The sequence below is a fragment of the Oncorhynchus tshawytscha genome, linkage group LG11 (genome assembly GCF_018296145.1).
Source record: "Oncorhynchus tshawytscha isolate Ot180627B linkage group LG11, Otsh_v2.0, whole genome shotgun sequence".
Taxonomy (NCBI): Eukaryota; Metazoa; Chordata; class Actinopteri; order Salmoniformes; family Salmonidae; genus Oncorhynchus; species Oncorhynchus tshawytscha.
In genome coordinates this window covers 40,970,817-40,995,503 of record NC_056439.1, presented here as the reverse complement: position 1 = coordinate 40,995,503, position 24,687 = coordinate 40,970,817, and the positions used below count along the sequence as shown (strand labels likewise).

At 42.5% G+C, this 24,687-nt stretch overlaps 1 protein-coding gene across 1 annotated transcript in view; it reads left to right on the top strand.

Annotated features, from left to right (window-relative positions):
- ush2a (Usher syndrome 2A (autosomal recessive, mild)) overlaps positions 1 to 24,687 on the top strand; it is a 456,140-nt gene that overhangs the window by 94,659 nt on the left and 336,794 nt on the right. Inside the window, exon 10 of the mRNA XM_042330430.1 lies at positions 45 to 138. Within this exon, the coding sequence (XP_042186364.1) occupies positions 45 to 138 (94 nt within the window). The remainder of the gene's footprint in view (positions 1 to 44; positions 139 to 24,687) is intronic.

Sequence of the window (24,687 nt, the reverse complement as noted above, 5' to 3'; positions counted from 1 at the left end):
TATCTCCCCCACCTCTCTCTCTCTTTTTCTCTCTGTCTTTCTAGGTGTGAGTGTCATGGCCATGCTGATCAGTGTGACACCAGTGTGACTCCCTACCGCTGTGCTTGTCTGCCAGAGAGCCATACAGACGGACACAACGTGAGTCTCGCTCGCACGCGTGTGCACACACACACGTACACACACACACACACACACACACACACACACACACACACACACACACACACACACACACACACACACACACACAACCCCCCTCCTTGTCCCTCTCTCTCTCTGTAAAGAGTTTTGTTGTGTTTGACACAGAGGGAGATGGAGCCTCTGTCTCAGCTTTCCTCTGTCTGAAGATCACCTCACAAACTCACACACTACAGGTGCAGGGAGACAGATAGCCTTCTGTGCTGTCTTAACCTCACAGATCTATGTAACACACATACACAGATCTACCTAACACATAAACACAGGTGCAGGGAGACAGATAGCCTTCTGTACTGTCCTAACCTAACAGATCTACCTAACACACATACACAGGTGCAGGGAGACGGTGATTTTAGCCTGTAGCTTGGGACTAGGGTTAGTTTTCCAGACATCCTGGTTGGAGGTTTCCTTGATTTCCTGCTTATTACCTTCTTATTCAACAAGTCTCCCAATTGGGATTTCTGCAAAATCTGGACACTATCACGTCATTTTGAAACCTGACTTGGGACTGCTTATAGTTTCTCTCCCCCAGTGAGACAGTAAGGTCTCTCATTTTTCATTAGGGCTCATGCATAATTCACGCTCAGGCCCAGCCCTCTCTCAAACTCTGTGTTGTGTAGGGTTGTGGTGTTGCTGTTGTTATAGTTGTCAAACAGAGCTACATCCCAGACACAGATGGTGGAATAAGAGAGGACATCCACATACCTGACCCCTACACACCCTATACCTGTACCTCAAATTAAAATGCTCCCCCAGTCACCTTTTCACTTCATTGAACTCCTGATTTACTTAACACAAGTTACATCTCAATAGGTGTTCCAGGTAAGTGTCATGACATCACAAGTGGGGTGGGCCTTTCTCTTTTGTTCTCTATTGTTCCTCAAGCAAGGGGGAGGGCTGATGACATCACAAATCACCATCAGACCAACTCCTTGAATGGCCTACTCCATGGAGTTTGCACTTGTGACTAAAAAACACTATTTTGCTCAAAACATATTGTTTTACCCTTAAGTGTGTATTTATACGTGGGATACTGTTTTTCAACAGGAAAAGTTCCAAAATAGCTGGAGTGCTTCTTTAACTTAACCCATCTTATTTTTGTATTTTATTGAACTTTTATTTAACTAGGCAAGTCAGTTAAGAACAAATTCGGCCAAACCCGGACGACGCTGGGCCAATTGTGCGCCACCCTATGGGACTCCCAATCACAGCTGGATGTGATACAGCCTGGATTAAAACCAGGGACTGTAGTGACACCTTTAGCACTGAGATGCAGTGCCTTAGACCGCTGTGCCACTCGGGAGCCCAGAGAAAGTGAGAAGTGGAAAGTTACTTTATTAACAAAATAAGACAGGCTTTATTCTGTGTGTGTGTGCGTGTGTGTGTGCATGCGTGTGCGTGCGTGCGTGTGTGTGTGTGTGTGCGTGTGTGTGTGTGCGCGTGTGTGTGCGTGCGTGTGTGTGGTTCTCTGACATCCTCCAGTGCTCTCCTGGGTCACAATCCAAATATTGTCTCAAATCGACTAGAACAATGACGCTCGCAACTGCATGCATCTCTTATACGCTCACTCTCTCTTCTTCTCTTTCTCTTATACGCTCACTCTCTCTTCTTCTCTTTCTCTTATACGCTCACTCTCTCTTCTTCTCTTTCTCTTATACGCTCACTCTCTCTTCTTCTCTTTCTCTTATACGCTCACTCTCTCTTCTTCTCTTTCTCTTATACGCTCACTCTCTCTTCTTCTCTTTCTCTTATACGCTCACTCTCTCTTCTTCTCTTTCTCTTATACGCTCACTCTCTCTTCTCTTTCTCTTATACGCTCACTCTCTCTTTCTCACTCTCTCTTCTTCTCTTTCTCTTATACGCTCTTATACGCTCACTCTCTCTTCTTCTCTCTTCTTCTCTTTCTCTTATACGCTCACTCTCTCTTCTTCTCTTTCTCTTATCTCTCTTCTTCTCTTTCTCTTTCGCTCACTCTCTCTTCTTCTCTTTCTCTTATACGCTCACTCTCTCTTCTTCTCTTTCTCTTATACGCTCACGCTCACTCTCTCTTCTTCTCTCTCTCTTCTTCTCTTTCTCTTATCTCTCTTCTTCTCTTTCTCGCTCACTCTCTTCTTCTTCTCTTTCTCTTATACGCTCACTGTCTCTCTTCTCTTTCTCTTATACGCTCACTGTCTCTCTTCTCTTTCTCTTATACGCTCACTGTCTCTCTTCTCTTTCTCTTATACGCTCACTGTCTCTCTTCTCTTTCTATTATTCACTCTCTTTCTTTCCACATCTCGACTTTCTCTGTTTAGGTCTCTCTCCCTCTTTCACTCTCTATTTCTCTCTCTATTTCTCTCTCTATTTCTCTCTCTCTCTCTCTCTCTCTCTCTGTATGTGTGTCAACACTGAAACATGCACGAGAGCACCAGCTGTTCCTGATGACTTTGTGATCAAGCTCTCCATAGCCTATGTAAATAAGACCATTAAACAGGTCAACATTCACAAGACATTACCAGGACGTGTACTTCGAGCATGCGCTGACCAACTGGCAAGTGTCTTCACTGACATTTTCAACTTGTCCCTGAACATTTCTGAAATACCACCATGTTTCAAGCATAGTTCCTGTGCCCAAGAACACCAAGGCAACCTGCCTAAATGACTACCGACCCGAAGCACTCACGCCTGTAGCCATGAAGTGGTTTGAAAGGCTGGTCATGGCTCACATCATCACCATTATCCCAGAAACCCTAGACCCACTCCAATTTGCATACCGTTCCAACAGATCCACAGATGACACAATCTCTTTTGCACTCCACACTGCCCTTTCCCACCTGGACAAAAGGAAAACCTACGTGAGAATGCTATTCATTGACTACAGCTCAGCGTTCAACACCATAGTGCCCATAAAGCTCATCACTAAGCCAAGGACCCTGGCACTAAACACCTCCCTTTCCAACTGGATCCTGGACTTCCTGACGGGCCGCCCCCAGGTGGTAAGGGTAGGTAACAACACATCTGCCACACTGATCCTCAACACGGGGGCCCTCAGGGGTGCGTGCTCAGTCCCCTCCTGTACTCTCTGTTCACCCATGACTGCACGCCAGGCACGACTACAACACCATCATTAAGTTTGCCGATGACACAACAATGGTAGGCCTGATCACCGACAACGGGAGCCTATAGCAAGGAAGTCAGAGACCTGGCAGTGCGCTGCCAGGATGTGTGGTGACAGGATAACAACTTCATCCTCAATGTGATCAAGACAAAGGAGATGATCGTGGACTACAGGAAAAGGAGGGACGAGCATACCCCATTCTCATCGATGTGGCTATAGTGGAGCAGGTTAAGGAGGGCCGAGCATGCCCCATTCTCATCGATGTGGCTGTAGTGGAGCAGGTTAAGGAGGGCCGAGCATACCCCATTCTCATCGATGTGGCTGTAGTGGAGCAGGTTAAGGAGGGCCGAGCAAGCCCCATTCTCATCGATGTGGCTATAGTGGGGCAGGTTAAGGAGGGCCGAGCATGCCCCATTCTCATCGATGTGGCTATAGTGGAGCAGGTTAAGGAGGGCCGAGCATGCCCCATTCTCATCGATGTGGCTATAGTGGAACAGGTTAAGGAGGGCCGAGCATGCCCCATTCTCATCGATGTGGCTATAGTGGAGCAGGTTAAGGAGGGCCGAGCATACCTGATTATCATCGATGTGGCTGTAGTGGAGCAGGTTAAGAGCTTCAGGTCCCTTGGTGTCCACATCATTAACAAACTATCATGGTCCAAGCACACCAAGACAGTCATGAAGAGGGTACGAGACTGAAACGATTTGGCATGGTTCCTCAGATCCTCAAAATGTTCTACAGCACCATCGAGAGCATCCTGACTGGTTGCACCACCGCCTGGTATGGCAACTGCTCGACCTCCGGCCGTAAGCTGCTCCAGTGGCTAGTGCTTACAGCCCAGTACATCACTGGGGCCAAGCTTCCTGCCATCCTGGACCTGTATACCAGGCGGTGTCTGAAGAAGGCCCTAAAATTTGTCAAAGACTCCAGCCACCCTAGTCATAGACTGTTCTCTCTGCTACCACAAGGCAAGCGGTACCGGAGTGCCAAGTCTAGGTCCAAAAGGCTTCTTAACAGCTTCTACCCCCAAGCCATAAGACTCCTGAACAGCTTATCAAATGGCTACCCGGACACACACATTTTTACACTGCTGCTACTCTCTGTTTATTATCTACGCATAGTCACATTAACTCTGCTTACATGTACATATTACCTCAATTACCTGGACTAACCTGTACCCCCGCACATAGATTCTGTACAGGTACCCCCTGGATATAGCCTCGTTACTGTTATTTTACTGTTGCTCTTCAATTATTTGTTTTTATTTATTTTCTTCTTTTTTCTTCTTTTTTTGTATTTATTTTTTACTTCAGTTTATTTCAGTTAATACTTTCCTAACTCTTATTTTTATCAAAACTGCCATGTTGGTTAAGGGCTTGTAAGTAAGCAGTTCACTGTAAGGTCTACACCTGTTGTATTCTGCGCATGTGACAAATACAGATTGATTGATTTTATTTTTGACTAAACTCATTGATAACTGAAGGATTTCTGTAAGCTGAACCTCAGGGATTCATTGTTTTGAGTGGAAAACACACAGATAACCCCACAAGTACTGTATGTGTGTGCGCCCATGGGTATGTGTGTGTACGTGGTCACATTTGTGCTTGTGTGTATGTATGTGTGTGTGCACGTGTCTCCTTTCATTTGTGTGTGTGTATGTCTGTGTGTATGCACGTGTCTCCTTTCATTTGTGTGTGTGTATGTGTGTATGTCTGTGCCCACGTGTGTGTTAGGGCTGGGCGATATATCGCATTATTTTGATAAATTAAAATTGATGTTTTAGTGCGATGTTCCAAATGCTTGTATCGCATGAATAAAGGTTTTTATCTTGTTTTTAAGAGCATTTGTCTTTTTGGCCTCATCGACTTCGCTCCTTCTGTGCACCTTCCCATTCGCACACAGACAACAAGCCCCTCTCCCTGCCACTCACAACAACAAAAGTGAAAGATCACTTCTTCCACTCTGACAACAAGCTATTTGCATTTGAGGTTTGGTCAATAGAATCAGTCATATGGACACTGAAACACATTGAGACATTATTTTACTGTTTTTAATTTACCATTATTCAACTAGGTAAGTCAGTTAAGAACAAATTCTTATTTTCAATGACAGCCTAGGAACAGTGGGTTACCTGCCTGTTCAGGGGCAGAACGACAGATTTTTTTTACCTTGTCAGCTCGGGGATTTGAACTTGCAGCCTTTCGGTTACTAGTCCAACGCTCTAACCACTAGGCTACCCTGCCACCCGTGTAATCGAGGTCCTTTTTAACAACACCCTTTTTATGTCTCAACTTCTGAAATGTACAGTTCATGTACAGTTCCTCAGTAAAAGGCGCATGACAGCCCTCTTGGAGTTTGCCAAAAGGCACCTAAAGACTCTCAGACCATGAGAAACAAGATTCTCTGGTATGATGAAACCAAGATTGAACTCTTTGGCCTGAATACCAAGCGTCACCTCTGGAAGAAACCTGTCACCATCACTACAGTGAAGCATGGTGGTGGCAGCATCATGCTATGGGGATGTTTTTCAGCGGCAGGGACTGGGAGACTAGTCAGGATCTAGGCAAAGATAAACAGAGCAAAGTACAGAGAGATCCTTGATGAAAACCTGCTCCAGAGAATTCATGACCTCAGACTGGGGCGAAGGTTCACCTTCCAACAGTACAACGACCCTAAACACACAGTCAAGACAACGCAGGAGTGGCTTCAGGACAAGACTCTGAATGTCTTTGAGTGGCCCAGCCAGAGCCCAAACTTCAACCCGATCGAACATCTGTGGAGAGACCTGAAAATAGCTGTGCAGCAAAGCTCACCGTCCAACCTGACAGAGCTTGAGAGGATATGCAGAGAAGAATGGGAGAAACTCCCCAAATACAGGTGTGCCAAGCTTGTAGCGTCATACCCAAGAAGACTCGAGGTGCCAAAGGTGCTTCAACAAAGTACTGAGTGAAGGGTCTGAATACTTATGTAAATATGATATTCTTTGCAAAAATGTATAAAAACCTGTTTTTGCTTTGTCATTATGGGGTATTGTGTGCAGATTGATGAGGGGGAAAACATTTGAATACATTTTAGTATAAGACTGTAATTTAACACAATGTGGAAAAAGTCAAGGGGTCTGAATATTTTCAGAATGCACTGTATATCTGGTGAAGGGTGTAAAACAATTTCTAGATTGTTGAAAGTTTCCAAGAGCACAGTGGTTTCCATCATTGGGAAATACCCAGATACCGCCTACAACGAGCTGACCAACCAAACTGAGCAACCGGGAAAGAAGGACCTTGGTCAGGGATGTGACCTAGAATGCAATGACCGCTCTGACAGAACTACAGAGTTCCTTGGCTGAGATGGGAGCACTACACCAATCTGGGCTTTATGGGAGAGTGACCAGACGGAAGCCACTCCTGAGTAAAAGGCACATGACAGCACGTCAGGAGTTTGCAAAAAGACACCTGAAAGATTCTAATGAGACAAAAGTTTTACTCTTTGGCCTGAATGTGAAGCACTGTATCTGGAGAAAACCAGGCACAGCTCATCCCCTGTCTAACACCATCCCTACCGTGACGCATGGTGGTGGCAGCATCATGCTATGGGGATGCTTTTCAGCGGCAGGGACTGGGAGACTGTCAAAGAAAGAGGGAACACAGGCAAATCCTTGATGAGAACCTGCTTCAGAGTGCAAACGATCGTAGACAGGGGCAAAGATTTATTTTCCAAAAGGACATTGACCCTCAGCATACAGCCAAAGTAATGCTGGAAAGGCCTCAATAATTATGTAAATTAGATCATTCTGTATTTAATTTTCAATACATTTGTAAACATTTCTAAAATCATGTTTTCACATTGTCATTGTGGGGTATTATTGTGTGTAGATAAAAAATGCTTTTATCCATTTTGAATTCAGGCTGTAACACAACAAAATGTAGAATAAGTCAAGGGGTATGTGTGCATTCTGAAGGCACTGTAAGTATTTCCAATGACATCATAGGAGTGCATCGTACTTTTAACCAACTATGAGTAGGTATTGCCTTCTAATTGCCTACTAATTGTCTACTAATTGGTTGTTGATGTCATTGGAACTACTTATTTGTATCTACAAAATATGGAAACGCTCCATTTTCACAAATGTCCAGGTGTTGCTGGAGATGATGAAAATTGTGAAATTTCCCTTTAAACTATTTTGTTAAAATAATGTTATTATTATTATTTTTTTTTTCACCTTTATTTAACCAGGTAGGCCAGTTGAGAACAAGGAGGTAAGGCAATAAATAGGCCATAGTGGCGAAGTAATTACAATGTATCAATTCACAGTTGAGTGATAGGTGTGCAGAAGATGAATGTGCAAGTCGAGATACTGGGGTGCAAAGGAGAAGAAAAAAAATAACATGGGGATGAGATAGTTGGATGGGCTATTTACAGATGGGCTATGTACAGGTGCAATGATCTGTGAGCTGTTCTGACAGCTGACGCTTAAAGTTAATGAGGGAGATATGAGTCTCCAGCTTCAGGGATTTTTGCAATTTGTTCCAGTCATTGGCAGCAGAGAACTGTAAGGAAAGGTGGCCAAAGGGGAAATTGGCTTTGGGGGTGACCAGTGAAATATACATGCTGGAGCGAGTGCTACGGGTGGTTGCTACTATGGTGATCAGTGAGCTGAGATAAGGTGGGGCTTTACCTAGCAAAGACTTACAAATGACCTGGAGCCAGTGGGTTTGGCGACGAATATGAAGCGAGGGCCAGGCAACGAGAGCACACAGTGGTGGGTAGTATATCTGACTTTGGTGACAAAACGGATGGCACTGTAATAGACTGCATCCAATTTGCTGAGTCGAGTGTTGGAGGCTATTTTGTAAATGACATCGCCAAAGTCAAGGATCGGGAGGATAGTCAGTTTTACGAGGGTGTGTTTGGCAGCATGAGTGAAGGATGCTTGGTTGCGAAATAGGAAGCCGATTCTAGATGTCATTTTGGATTGTAGATGTTTAATGTGAGTCTGGAAGGAGAGTTTTCAGTCTAACCAGACAGCTAGGTATTTGTAGTTGTCCACATATTCTAAGTCTGAACTGTCCAGAGTAGTGATACTGGACGGGCGGGCAGGTGTGGGCAGCGATTGGTTGAAGAGCATGCATTTAGTTTTACTTGCATTAAGAGCAGTTGGAGGCCACGGAAGGAGAGTTGTATGGCATTGAAGCTCGTCTGGAGGTTAGTTAACACAGTGTCCAAAGAAGGGCCAGAAGTATACAGAATGGTGTCATCTGCGTAGAGGTGGATCAAAGAATCACCAGCAGCAAGAGCGACATCTTTGATTTTTACAGAGAAGAGAGCCGGCCCGTGAATTGAACCCTGTGGCACCCCCATAGACTGCCAGAGGTCCGGACAACAGGCCCTCCGATTTGACACATTGAACTCTATCAGAGAAGTAGTTGGTGAACCAGGCGAGGCAGTCATTTGAGAAACCAAGGCTGTTGAGTCTGCCGATAAGAATTTGGTGATTGACAGAGTCGAAAGCCTTGACCAGGTCGATGAAGACCGCCGCACAGTATTGTCTTTTATCGATCGCGGTTATGATATTGTTTAGGACCTTGAGCGTAGCTGAGATGCACCCATGACTAGCTCGGAAACCAGATCGCATAGCAGAGAAGGTACGGTGGGATTTGAAATGGTCGGTGATCTGTTTGTTAACTTGGCTTTCGAAAACCTTAGAAAGGCAGGGTAGGATGGATGTAGGTCTGTAACAGTTTGTGTCTAGAGTGTCCCCCCCTTTGAAGAGGGGGATGACCGCGGCAGCGTTCCTATCTTTGGGGGATCTCAGATGATATGAAAGAGAGGTTGAACAGGCTAGTAATAAGGGTTGCAACAATTGCGGCGGATCATTTTAGAAAAAGAGGGTCCAGATTGTCTAGCCCAGGTGAATTGTAGGGGTCCAGATTTTGCAGCTCTTTCAGAACATCAGCTATCTGGATTTAGGTGAAGGAGAAATGGGGGAGGCAAGTTGATGTGGGGGGTGCATTGCTGTTGACCCGGGTAGGGGTAGCCAGGTGGAAAGCATGGCCAGCCGTACAGAAATGGTTATTTAAAATCTCAATTATCGTGGATTTATCGGTGGTGACAGTGTTTCCTAGCCTCAGTTCAGTGGGCAGCTGGGAGGATGTGCTCTTATTCTCCATGGACTTTACAGTGTCCCAGAACGTTTGGGATTTTGTGCTACAGGATGCAAATTCCTGTTTGAAAAAGCTAGCCTTTGCTTACCTAACTGCCTGTGGATATTCGTTCCCTAATTTCCCTGAACAGTTGCATATCGCGGGGGCTATTCAATGCTAATGCGGTACGCCACAGGATGTTTTTATGCTGGTCAAGGGCAGTCAGATCTGGAGTGAACCAAGGGCTATATCGGTTCTACATTTTTTGAATGGGGCATGCTTATTTAAGATGGTGAAGAAGGCACTTTTAAAGAATAACCAGGCATCCTCTACTGACGGAATGAGGTCAATATCCTTCCAAGGTACACGGGCCAGGTCGATTAGAAAGGCCTGCTCGCTAAAGTGTTTTAGGGAGCGTTTGACAGTGATGAGGGGTGGTCGTTTGACCACAGACCCATTAAGAACGCAGGCAATGAGGCAGTGATCGCTGAGATCCTGGTTGAAGACAGCAGAGGTGTATTTAGAGGGCAGGTTGGTCAGGATGATATCTATGAGGGTGCCCGTGTTCACGGATTTGGGGTTGTACCTGGTAGGTTCATTGGTATTTTGTGTGAGATTGAGGGCATCTAGCTTAGATTGTAGGACAGACAGTTGTATTAAGCATGTCCCAGTTTAGGTCACCTAACAGTACGAGCTCTGAAGATAGATGCGGGGCAATCAATTCACATATGGTGTCCAGGGCACAGCTGGTGGCAGAGGGTGGTCTATAACAAGCGGCAATGGTGAGAGACTTGTTTCTGGAAAGGTGGATTTTTAGAAGTACGAGCTCAAATTGTTTGGCCACTGACCTGGATAGTATGACAGAACTCTGCAGGCTATCTCTGCAGTAGATTGCAATTCTGCCCCCTTTGTCATTTCTATCTTGTTGAAAATTTTTATAGTTAGGGATGGAAATGTTAGGGTTTTTGGTGGACTACCTATGCCTGGATTCAGACACAGCTAGGACATCCGGGTTGGCAGAGTGTGCTAAAGCATTGAATAAAACAATCTCAGGGAGGAGGCTTCTGATGTTAACATGCATGAAACCAAGGCTTTTACAGTTACAGAAGTCAGCAAATGGGAGTGGAGCTTGGCGCTGAAGGGCCTGGATTAACCTCTACATCACCAGAGGAGGAGTAGGATAAGGGTACGGCTAAAGGCTATAAGAATTGGTTGTCTAGTGCGTTCGGAACAGGGAGTAAAAGGAGCAGGTTTCTGGGCGCGAACGAATAGATTCAAGGCATAATGTACAGACAAGGATATGGTAGGATGTGAATACAGTGGAGGTAAACCTCGGCATCGAGTGATGATGAGAGAGGTTTTGTCTCTCGAGACACCATTTGAACTAGGTAAGGTGTCGTGGAAATTTCCTCTATTTACCAAATCATGAGAGCAAACCACACACAAGTCAGAGTTAGTTATCACAAAGTCCATCTTTAATTATATGAGCTCTATCACAACCCTGTGACTCTCAGATCAATTCAGTGTCTATCAATGAATTCTCTGAGAGTCCCTCACACATTTCAACTGAGATCCTTTATAGCAAAGACACATAGTGAGACAGCATAGGCATAATTTATCGTTCAGCTTTGTCTCCTAAACTATGCTCTTTTCTCAAACTCAGAACCATAAACAAATCCTCCATATCAACAGGCATACAGTGCCTTGCGAAAGTATTCGCCCCCCTTGAACTTTGTGACCTTTTGCCACATTTCAGGCTTCAAACATAAAGATATAAAACTGTATTTTTTTGTGAAGAATCAACAACAAGTGGGACACAATCATGAAGTGGAACGACATTTATTGGATATTTCAAAAAAATTTAACAAATCAAAAACTGAAAAATTGGGCGTGCAAAATTATTCAGCCCCTTTACTTTCAGTGCAGCAAACTCTCTCCAGAAGTTCAGTGAGGATCTCTGAATGATCCAATGTTGACCTAAATGACTAATGATGATAAATACAATCCACCTGTGTGTAATCAAGTCTCCGTATAAATGCACCTGCACTGTGATAGTCTCAGAGGTCCGTTAAAAGCGCAGAGAGCATCATGAAGAACAAGGAACACACCAGGCAGGTCCGAGATACTGTTGTGAAGAAGTTTAAAGCCGTATTTGGATACAAAAAGATTTCCCAAGCTTTAAACATCCCAAGGAGCACTGTGCAAGCAATAATATTGAAATGGAAGGAGTATCAGACCACTGCAAATCTACCAAGACCTGGCCGTCCCTCTAAACTTTCAGCTCATACAAGAAGAAGACTGATCAGAGATGCAGCCAAGAGGCCCATGATCACTCTGGATGAACTGCAGAGATCTACAGCTGAGGTGGGAGACTCTGTCCATAGGACAACAATCAGTCGTATATTGCACAAATCTGGCCTTTATGGAAGAGTGGCAAGAAGAAAGCCATTTCTTAAAGATATCCATAAAAAGTGTCGTTTAAAGTTTGCCACAAGCCACCTGGGAGACACACCAAACATGTGGAAGAAGGTGCTCTGGTCAGATGAAACCAAAATTGAACTTTTTGACAACAATGCAAAACGTTATGTTTGGCGTAAAAGCAACACAGCGCATCACCCTGAACACACCATCCCCACTGTCAAACATGGTGGTGGCAGCATCATGGTTTGGGCCTGCTTTTCTTCAGCAGGGACAGGGGAGATGGTTACAATTGATGGGAAGATGGATGGGTCCAAATACAGGACCATTCTGGAAGAAAACCTGATGGAGTCTGCAAAAGACCTGAGACTGGGACAGAGATTTGTCTTCCAACAAGACAATGATCCAAAACATAAAGCAAAATCTACAATGGAATGGTTCAAAAATAAACATATCCAGGTGTTAGAATGGCCAAGTCAAAGTCCAGACCTGAATCCAATCGAGAATCTGTGGAAAGAACTGAAAACTGCTGTTCACAAATGCTCTCCATCCAATCTCACTGAGCTCGAGCTGTTTTGCAAGGAGGAATGGGAAAAAATTTCAGTCTCTCAATGTGCAAAACTGATAGAGACATACCCCAAGCGACTTACAGCTGTAATCGCGGCAAAAGGTGGCACTACAAAGTATTAACTTAAGGGGGCTGAATAATTTTGCACGCCCAATTTTTCAGTTTTTGATTTGTTAAAAAGTTTGAAATATCCAATAAATGTCATTCCACTTCATGATTGTGTCCCACTTGTTGTTGATTCTTCACAAAAAAATACAGTTTTATATCTTTATGTTTGAAGCCTGAAATGTGGCAAAAGGTCGCAAAGTTCAAGGGGGCCGAATACTTTCGCAAGGCACTGTATATCAAATCCATCCTATCTTGACAAGATCACAGAGACACACTGACTGGCACACAGACATTGTGGAGCCAAGAGATACACGCTTGACCTCTCCCCTCTCTCCGGCCCAAACAACTTAGTCTTGACATAGAACAGATACTGCAACCCCGCCACAGTATTATACAAAAATAACATTCTGATGAGAAGTAACTTACAAACATATGATGAACACTAAAACATCTTACCTATGTTACCAACCAATTCTGATTATTCCCCAACATTCCCCTCTCAAGGGACATTGTCCCTTCTAAAGAATCAGAATATTAATTACATACTCAATATTTAAAAATAAATAAAAATTCAAATCCCCTCAATGTCAAATACATTAGCATATATGTAAGCTTTCTCCCTTCTGAAACTAAGTTTACAACCTTTATTCTACAAGACAAACATGTTTAATAACACAGAATAATCCATTTGAGGAAAATAAAAACATAACATATTTAGTAATGCTCCCTAAGTTACATGAGAATCAGTGTCTAAACACAGGCTTCCTCACAACATATAGGACAGACATCCCTCTAAGTCCTCATGCTCAGAAATATACTCAGGAATAGAGAATAGGGCAGTGAAATCATTCATATTCCAAATCATAAGTAACAACCCAACTATTTATCCAACCAATATTTAGAATAGCATTCCTCAGTGATTCAAATTTGTCTTATCACTCAAAGTAAAAACCTCAATTTAACACACATCAATATTAGCAGATTTACTTACATTCAGTATAATTATCCCATAATTCTACTACTAACTTTTTTAATCATGATTATAATACAGATCAGTATCTCAATGCATTCTTAATATAAATTACTACAATTTACATGGTGAAGACCTCTTCAATCAACCTGATACCACAAAAGTATAAACAATTTAATGGCACAGTTGACCAACCCCCCCCCTCTCAGGCACTGCATCTTCTGGCGTCTCTTTCGTTTTTCTTCAGATAGCTTTACAGTTCAAAGTGGATGGCCCATGATAATGTCCCAATTTCAATGTCTCATCTTTACCACTCATGTCTTGTCCATTCGTCAACCAATATACCAGCATCATAAGAAAATGTTAGAACAGATCTTTCTCCATGATCACTCCAAGTGGACTCTCACAGTATGAGAGAAAAGCAGTTGATAGCTTAGATCTGATACTGTACACCAATTTCTGGCTTGGTTCTTTTCTCTCGGTAGAAGTGGTTTGGAAAGCCTCCTTCAACGCCTTTGTCACTCTTCTTCAGCCAGTTAGAGGGTTTTTTTGAGGTACACACACCATTCGGTCCAATTATCTCTTCCATGCATTAAGATACTGTCTGATGTCACTTTTCATGATAACCTCGAAAGAACAGATCAGAACAACAGTTTAGTTCAGTTCATTAACTACATGATAAATGATTACTTTTACCAATTATTCTTAATACACATATCTAAACATATTTCACAGAGAATATCAAAACATTCTATTGAAACTATTCTTTCAAATTGGTTTATACTCCCCATCTCACTGTCAACTCCATCGTAGAGCCAAGGATCAAGAAATTAGACCTATACCCCTCGGGAATAGAACAAAACAAACACAACAATACAATACAATACACTCCTTCACATATCACTTAAGTTGTATAACTTCAATTCAAACCCTCAAAAAACTGAATCCTCCCCCATGTTTTACACACATCTCTCCGTATGAGAGTAATGTAAAACAACACTGAATCCTCCCCCATGTTTTACACACATCTCTCCGTATGAGAGTAATGTAAAACAACACTGAATCCTCCCCCATGTTTTACACACATCTCTCCGTATGAGAGTAATGTAAAACAACACTGAATCCTCCTCTATGTTTTACACACATCTCTCCATATGAGAGTAATGTAAAACAACACTGAATCCTCCCCCATGTTTTACACACATCTCTCCGTATGAGAGTAATGTAAAACAACACTGAATCCTCCCCCATGTTTTACACACATCTCTCCGTATGAGAGTAATGTAAAACAAAACAAAAAAAATTGTAAAACAAAATTTCAACTAACCTAATCAAATTAAAATCACTAAACTGAAAAAAACTCCACAAAGAAAAATGATTTAACCCCTATGGTCATAGGAAAATAGACTTAAAGCAGCATACCCTTAGTTAAAAGCAATGCCCTACTCCCTCTTCATATAGTGGTCGAAATTACAAATATGGCTAAGAAACATATTTACCAATTACACAAATTATTTGGAAAGCAGTATTACAAATGACCATAATTTCATTATCCAAATGGCTTTCACATGTGGGTGATCAAGCCACAACGGAAAGTCATCAGAAGGTCATACAAAACCCTTCAAAGCAGTGTTTTTCACTATATTAAACAAATTGCAAACAATAATCAACTAGTTCCAACATTTTTGTATTTCCATGTTCCCAGAACATTCCTTTATCAAAAGAATTTGCGTGTGTAATGAAAAGTCAGAAAATAAAAACTCATTAAAATCCCATGTGGTGAGTTCCCCTTTAATACCTTTCCACTAAAACAAAAAACTTCCAGGCCCCCTCCAATGTGGTAGTTTATGGCCTCCATTTCACTCACTCTCCCCCAGAGTATAGTCCCTGGAAACATTCCAGAGAGAGACAGTGAAATATCCATTTTCCCAGAGAAAACACAAAAACACTTAGTATTCATTACACTACATCGATTCAGAAACTCAAACGTGAACTATAAACCAAACCTAATGATAATTCCACTGTACCTCAAATCATTAATCATAAGTTTTAATCAAATCAATGTATATGTATGATACAATGTTTAATTAAGTTAAATCAACTCCAAAAAAAATGTAATCAGCAACCTAATAATTTCAACCTGTTGATATAAATTTTGTAAAAACCAATCCTGATTTTTTTTTTTACAAATCTAAAATCTTTCAAAAGTTGGCGCTGTCTCATCAGCATAAAAATCAAAACAAACATATTATTTTTTCCCACTCATATCCACAAAGCTTTCATCCCCCAAAACATAAATTTTGACTATTGCGGTAACAATACTATAATTAAAATCTATGATACTCCCCCACTTAACATATTAGTTTAGTCTTCTGCCAACAGGCTCTCATACTACTCAATCCAGCAATCACCTTTAATGACCTGACATTGTTCCACATAATAGAAACATACTATAATGTTAGACTACATGAACTTACCTGTTCAAATTAACTGGTGTTACTTAAACAATCAAACCAAGAATCAATAACCATCAGAATCTATTCTTACAATGTCTTACTCACTCACAACTTTCAGCTTAACTCTCCTATTTCTTTTTCCCCCAGTGGGCAAAAATATAACCCCTCTCATTTCAACATTTTTCCTTACCTCTATCGTAAGATTAAAACCCAACTTTATAACTTCCTCTTCTCTTTGCTCTCCACACTTATGAAATGTATCCTATTTCTTTAAAAATAACACGCGCAGCGCCAAAATTATAACATGCGTCAGTCAATCTATAAGAATGAAAAACATTTCGGTAATCACTTTCTATCGCCATTCTCTCCCCGCTATCATTCAGATTTTTTAAAACTTAGGTAACTGTCTTCTCTATTGATACAGTAATTTAAATACGACTCAATTCTCAATACATTATTCCAGCAGATAATTTAGTGAACAGACATCGTTTTGCATCAGAATACGCTTCGTTATTATTTTAAGTTGAATTAGTCTATCAATTTAACCTAAACAATCTATTGAAAACGTTCAATTTATCCCTTCTATCAATTTGAAACAGACAAGCTATTAAAACGTTCAGTTTATATCTTATACAAACACTAGCGACCATCATTTTCCAGGCAAAACATACAAATAGATTATTTACAATCAAAAACTCAGAATTCAGTCAGCGCAATGACTGGGAATGGAACCCCGGCCTCCCGCGTGGCAGGTGAGAATTCTACCACTGAACCACAACAAGATTCTCCGCAAATAAACCCAATTTCTAAGTAAAATCAAAACACGTCACTATCGGTAATTCCCAGAAGAATAATAGCCCAATTTTAATAGTACAAACGTTACTCCAGCTATGATTCTCAAATTCCAAATGAATATATTAGCAATCAAAGAATAAAATCGACAGTTAATGACTAGGAAACAGATATTGCGCCTTTTAATAAAAGTAGATTATGTTTACTTATGCAACGTATTTCAATTACTTTACTACATCACATTAATCACGCAATGATAATTAGTTTGATGGAAAACCTTAGGCTTTGTACGACATTATAAATTACATCGAGATTCCCCCTTAATTCTCTCTAACTTTATTCAGTTTATTCAATAAATCCCGCAACTTCTCTCATACTGGGAAGAAAAAATATAACATGTTCAGACCTTAAGGGCAGTTAAATTTCAAATGTTTCACCCAGACGGAGATAATCCAATATGCGTTTTATACTTACATCGTTAGGGTAGATAACCAAAAGTGGACACACTCTAATCAGTTTCTAGAGCTCAATTTCCCAGATTTTGTAGATTATTTTAATAGTGCTTAAAAACTTAATCTTTATCAAATTATCCATTTAAGATACCAACTCTACGTACGTCTACGAATGGGTGGTTTAAATTGTATCTAATCATTCTCAGCATTACTTTATCAAATCTCTAGTAATTGATTATACACACATACAATTTATCCTAATTTCAAATAATTCACAGAATCCATATAAAACTTAAGAAATCTTAGGTACTCACACAGAACTTTCAGGATCACCCACACAGGATTGGTCAGATGTTCACACAGAACTGGTCAGACGTCCACACAGAACATCAGAACATAAAAAGGTTTGCCCACACAGAGTCAACCCTACCCCGCTCACACAGAACGGTCCGACAACTATTACCTAGTGATCCCATAACAAAATACTCACACAGAGTAACCCAGGGCATACCTGGCTAGCACATTTAAAATAATTGGAATTCACCACCTCTGAGGGTCACTTAGACAATCACACAGATGCACAGAATGAGGTCCTTCTTCCAATAGGGCTTCACCAAATGCCGTGTTTTCACCAAGAATGCACAGTCCCTTTGGCCCCTCACCCCGACAGACCTCACCAAATCCCCACTGTGATCAATTCAGTGTCAGGAGGGCTCTTGGTCACTGACAACTGGACAGTGCAGAGTATCTTTTGAGTCCACAAAACCCCCAGATTACTCTCCTCTGACTCGGCCCTGCTTACGCCGCCGAGGTGCCTTCCTTACAAAGGAATTCACGCTCAGAGTATACGTAACAGGCATAATTAAAAAACTCAACTTCAAATCTGTGTGTGTTTCGCTCACCTTTTTCTTTAAAAAAAACTCAGTTTGAGATGTGGTATCCAATCGGCTCGCTTCCTCTTAGATCAAAGGTTGGTCCATCTGCTTCGTTCCCGAAGTGTGGTTTCCCTGAGATCCCAAGTTTAGGGGATCCCTCGTGCACGATTTATTTACCTAGATCGTAGGAACGGTCACCGAGTGAAGATTCACATCCCATCCTCGTCTCCAAATGTCGTGGAAATTTCCTCTATTTACCAAATCATGAGAGCAAACCACACACAAGTCAGAGTTAGTTATCACAAAGTCCATCTTTAATTATATGAGCTCTATCACAACCCTGTGACTCTCAGATCAATTCAGTGTCTATCAATGAATTCTCTGAGAGTCCCTCACACATTTCAACTGAGATCCTTTATAGCAAAGACACATAGTGAGACAGCATAGGCATAATTTATCATTCAGCTTTGTCTCCCAAACTATGCTCTGTTCTCAAACTCAGAACCATAAACAAATCCTCCATATCAACAGGCATATATCAAATCCATCCTATCTTGACAAGATCACCGAGACACACTGACTGGCACACAGACATTGTGGAGCCAAGTGATACACGCTTGACCTCTCCCCTCTCTCCGGCCCAAACAACTTAGTCTTGACATAGAACAGATACTGCAACCCCACCACAGTATTACACAAAAATAACATTCTGATGAGAAGTAACTTACAAACATATGATGAACACTAAAACATCTTACCTATGTTACCAACCAATTCTGATTATTCCCCAACAAAGGTCACCGCATGTGAGGGAGTTGGAACAAAAGGGCTAGCTAAGGCATATTGAGCAGGGCTGGAGGCTCTACAGGGAAGTAAGATATTAATCACTAACCAAAACCGCAATGGACAAGGCATATTGACATTAGGGAGAGGCATGCGTAGCCGAGTGATCATAGGGACCAGTGAGTAGCTAGGTAAGCTGGAGACACGGCGATTCAGACAGCTAGCGGGCCAGGGTTTGCAGGCTAGCAGAAGGGCCTCAGAGGGACGTCGTGACGGAACAGTATGTTTTACCCCCCTCGGATGGTTACGTCGGCAGACCAGTCGTGATGGATCAGCAGGGCTCCGTGTAGGCAGCAATAGGGGTCCAGGCCAAATGGCAAAATAGGCATTGTAGCCCAAGGAGTGGGAGATGGACCTCTTCAGCTAGCTGGGAGATGGGCCAAGCATGAGGCTAGTTCCCAGCTAACTGTTGCTTGCTTCAGAACAAAGACGTTAGCCAGGAGTAGCCACTTGGATAGCTGTTAGCTAGCTGTGCTGATCCAGGGGAAAAGGTTCAGAGCTTGCGGTAGGGATATGGAGATTTGGTGGAGAAAAAGCAGTCCGGACAGCAGTCCCAACGTTATTGGGTCTATTGGTTGCGGAAGGCTTATTTTTAGCCTACATATAATTTGACAAGTCCTGAATTCATTAGATTATTCCTGACTCTTTGAAATGCAGTGCATTGACTTTTAATTGTGCAAGAAAGCTTAATTACAGAAAAGGTTTAATTTTTACAAAATTAAGATTTGATTTGAAGGCCATATCCTCCAACCCTAGTGTGTTTGTTTATCTGTGTACAGGTCTGAGAACCTCTGTTGAGTGGTGAAGCTTCTGCTGTGTGTCAGTGTAATGTTGAGACATGCAGCAGCAGGCTGAGCCTGAGATATTAGACATAAATATTGCATGTATCCTGTAGAGTTAGATCGAGGCCGGGCCGTGATGGCTGCTCTGCTCAGCTGCAGAATTTCCACAGTGACATTAAAATGGCCGAGATGGTCAGACATGTGTCAGCATGATGATCACTGGAGAGGTAGGAGAAGAGGGCCAAGACACACACACACACACACACACACACACACACACACACACTTGACATGCAAGTACACATACATACACGATATACACACAAAGTATGCAGACACACGAGTGCAAGTGGACATGCCTACTTTTCTTATTCTAATTCATTGGTAGTTTCAGCTTTGTGACACGGAGACAAGCAACAAACAGAGCGGAAGGAGAGGCAGAGAAAGAAAGACATGAGGAAGAGGGAGTGTCTCTCGACTGTGGGTAAATTAGAAAAAAGAAGGAAGGAGACAGAGTGAGGAAGAGAGTAAAGGAAGGAGCGCTTAAGGTGTGTGTCTGATCCATACTGACAGTTAGTAGAGGCCACTGGTCTCTGTTGGTAAAGCATGCTAAAGCAGCACATTTTCACCAGCGACAAAGGTTAACTGTGGCGCACATGGATGCCACGATCTTTCCAGGGGGAGCATGAAATTGGCCATGGCATTCAGAATGGAGTTAGATAGAACAATCTCTATTAAGATAAATCCAAACTCAGCAATTTCCTCTTGCAGTTTAACACAGAGACAATGGTTATTCCTATACCCCCCCCCCATCTCTAGTGATTTCAATTAATACATGTGATTATCTCCAGCTCACAGTCATCAGTTTAGCATTATCAATCAATAACTGTGATTACTCTGTCATAACTTATTGATTTGTAATTGATACACAGACATTATGTCAGGTCACTCTATTATTTTTCATATACAGCTCGGTTTAATTTTATGGGGGAAGCTCACCCCGTCCACTACCATACATGTTGATGCCAAGGCAGCTATTTTTGGTCAGAAATCTCAACACACATCAGCTATCACGGAGAGGTGAGGAAAGAGAGTGCCCAGGAATGATTCTGTGGCCATGAAATACTAACAATTCCAGAAATACCACAAAGCATCACCAATGTTGATTTCTACATAAAGAATGTGTGCTGCTATCCCAACCAGCAGCAGCCCAACACTTCAGAATTCATAGAGAGAGAATGAATGCCCCCAAAAACCTTTCTCTTTCATTTGCTATGCTAATGTGTGCGGCACACATAGCTATGAGAGAGGAGGAGGAGAGGAGGGAGAGGGATGAAGAAAGAAAGAAAGAGAGAGACGTAGAGAGGGATTTCTCTTGGAAGTGAGGAATGAAAAGCAGCTTTGATTTGTGAAGCGGTGAGGAACAAGGAGATCCAGACAACGCATGCTAATGGAGGCCTGTTTTAACTGTCGAGGACGCCTGCCTGTGAATACACACCTCCCCAGACGGACCCGTGTTCGTTAGCGAGAGTATGTGCCTGTGTGCGTCTGTGTGTGCGTGATGTCTCAGGAGAATCCCCCCGCCGCTTCATCAGATCCACTTAATAATCACCCAACGTGAACGACGGCCTGAGCCCTGTTCAAACACCTACACACACAGATAAATAATTGAAGTCTTTAAAATCATATTCATGTCTTAGACATGCAGAAACATGTATGTTTTTGTAATGCCATGTGTAACTTTGTAAGGAAAAGAGATCCCAATGAATATATTAGTGTGTTTAAGGAGCTAGCTGACACCCAGGCTAGATAATGTAATCTCAGGGATGCCTGTGTGTGAGTGTGTCTCTGTGCGATGAATTATCTTATCTCTCTCAGTGGTTCTTCGTCCCATGCTAAACACACAGTATGTTCCCTGAGTGTAGTGTACTGTCTCCATGTTGGTTGGTGTGCAGGTACTGTACTGCTCTGTATGGGCTAACAGGTACTGCACTGCACTGTTCTGTATGGGCTGACAGGTACTGTACTGTACTGCTCTGTATGGGCTGACAGGTACTGTACTGTTCTGTATGGGCTGACAGGTACTGTACTGTTCTGTATGGGCTGACAGGTACTGTACTGTTCTGTATGGGCTGACAGGTACTGTACTGTTCTGTATGAGCTGACAGGTACTGTACTGTTCTGTATGGGCTAACAGGTACTGTACTGTTCTGTATGGGCTGACAGGTACTGTTCTGTATGGGCTGACAGGTACTGTACTGTTCTGTATGGGCTGACAGGTACTGTACTGTACTGTTCTGTATGTACTGACAGGTACTGTACTGTACTGTTCTGTATGGACTGACATGTACTGTACCGTTCTGTATGGGCTAACAAGTACTGTACTGTTTTGTAACTGCTGACAGGTACTGTACTATACTGTTCTGTATGGGCTGACAGGTACTGTACTGTTCTGTATGAGCTGACAGGTACTGTACTGCTCTGTATGGGCTGACAGGTACTGTACTGTTCTGTATGGGCTAACAGGTACTGTACTGTACTGTTCTGTATGAGCTGACAGGTATGGTACTGCTCTGTATGGGCTGACAGGTACTATACTGTTCTGTATGGGCTAACAGGTACTGTACTGTTCTGTATGGGCTGACAGGTACTGTACTGTACTGTTCTGTATGAGCTGACAGGTATGGTACTGTTCTGTATGGGCTAACAGGTACTGTACTGTTCTGTATGGGCTAACAGGTACTGTACTGTTCTGTATGGGCTAACAGGTACTGTACTGTTCTGTATGGGCTAACAGGTACTGTACTGTTCTGTATGGGCTGACAGGTACTGTACTGTTCTGTATGGGCTGACAGGCATTTATTATAGTGGCTTCCTATATCTGGATTTTACCTGGTAAAGGAGATAAATGAGATATTGTGGAGAGACTTGGTGTGTGTTCCTCTTCTTTTCTCCTGTCACCCCTCTCTAACTCACTCTCTCTCTCTCTCTCTCTTTCACTCTTTCTCTCTCTCTCTCTAACTCACTCTCTCTCACTCTTTCTCTCACTTTCTCTCTCTCTCTAACTCACTCCCTCTCTCTCTCTCTCACTCTTTCTCTCTCTCTCACTCTTTCTCTCACTTTTTCTCACTCTTTTTCTCTCTTTCTCTCTCTCTCTCTAACTCACTCTCTCTTTCTCTCTCTCTCTCTCACACTCTCTCTCCTCTCTTGCTTTCTCTCTTTCTCTCACTCACTCAATTCAATTCAAAGGGATTTATTGGCATAGGAAACATATGTGAACATTGCCAAAGCAAGTGAAATAGATAATTAACAAATGTGAAATAAACAGTAAAACATTAACAGAAACATTACACTCCCAGAAGTTCCAAAGGAATAGAGACATTTCAAATGTCATATTATGGCTACATACAGTGTTGTAATGATGTGCAACAGGTAACACATCTTGCTGCTGTGATGATGCACTGTGGTATTTCACCCAATAGATATCGGAGTTTATCAAAATTGGATTTTTTTTATAATTCTTTGTGGATCTGTGTAATCTGAGGGAAATATGTGTCTCTAATATGGTCATACGTTGGGCAGGAGGTTAGGAAGTGCAGCTCAGTTTCCACCTCATTTTGTGGGCAGTGTGCACATAGCCTGTCTTCTCTTGAGAGCCATGTCTGCCTACGGCCTCTCAATAGCAAGGCTATGCTCACTGAGTTTGTACATAGTCAAAGATTTCCTTCATTTTGGGTTAATCACAGTGGTCAGGTATTCTGTCACTGTGTGCTCTCTGTTTAGGGCCAAATCAAATTTTTGTTTGCTCAGTTTTTTGTTAATTCTTTCCAATGTGTCAATTATCTTTTTGTTTTCTCATGATTTGGTTGGGTCTAATTGTGTTGCTGTCCTGGGGCTCTGTGGGGTGTGTTTGTGAACAATGCCCCAGGGACAGCTTACTTAGGGGACGCTTCTTCAGGTTCATCTCTCTGTAGGTGATGGATTTGTTATGAAAGGTCTGGGTACACAGAATATATTTTTGCAGAATTCTGCATGCAGTTTGGTGTTTGTCCCATTTTGTGAATTCTTGGTTGGTGAGCGGACCCCACACCTCACAACCATAGAGGGCAATGGGTTCTATAACTGATTCAAGTATTTTTAGCCAGATCCTAATTGGTATATCGAATTTGATGTTATCTTTTGATGGCGGAGAAGGCCCTCTTGCCTGGTCTCTCAAATCGTTCACAGCTTTGTGGAAGTTACCTGTGGTGCTGATGTTTAGGCCAAGGTATGTATAGATTTTTGTGTGCTTTAGGGCAACGGTGTCTAGATGGAATTTGTATTCGTGGTCCTGTTGACTGGACCTTTTTAGGAGCACCATTATTTTTGTCTTACTGAGATTTACTGTCAGGGCCCAGGTCTGACAGAATCTGTGCAGAAGATCTAGGTGCTGCTGTAGGCCCTCCTTGGTTGGGGACAGAAGCACCAGATCATCAGCAAACAGTAGACATTTGACTTCAGATTCTAGTAGTGTGAGGCTGAGTGCTGCACTGTTCTCGTGCCCTCACCAATTCGTTGATATATATGTTGTAGAGGGTGGGGCTCTCTCCCTCTGCTGTTACCCCATCTCCTACCGTCTCTCTCTCTCTCTCTCTCTCACTCTCACTCTCTCTCTCTCTCTCTCTCTCTCTCTCTCTCTCTCTCTCTCCCTCTGCTGTTACCCCATCTCCTACCGTCTCTCTCTCTCTCTCTCTCTCTCTCTCTCCCTCTGCTGTTACCCCATCTCCTACCGTCTCTCTCTCTCTCTCTCTCTCTCTCTCTCTCTCTCTCTCTCTCTCTCTCTCTCTCTCTCTCTCTCTCTGCTGTTACCCCATCTCCTACCGTCTCTCTCTCACTCAATTCAATTCAATTCAAGGGCTTTATTGGCATGGGAAACATGTGTTAACATTGCCAAAGCAAGTGAGGTAGATAATATATAAAGTGAAATAAACAATAAAAATTAACAGTAG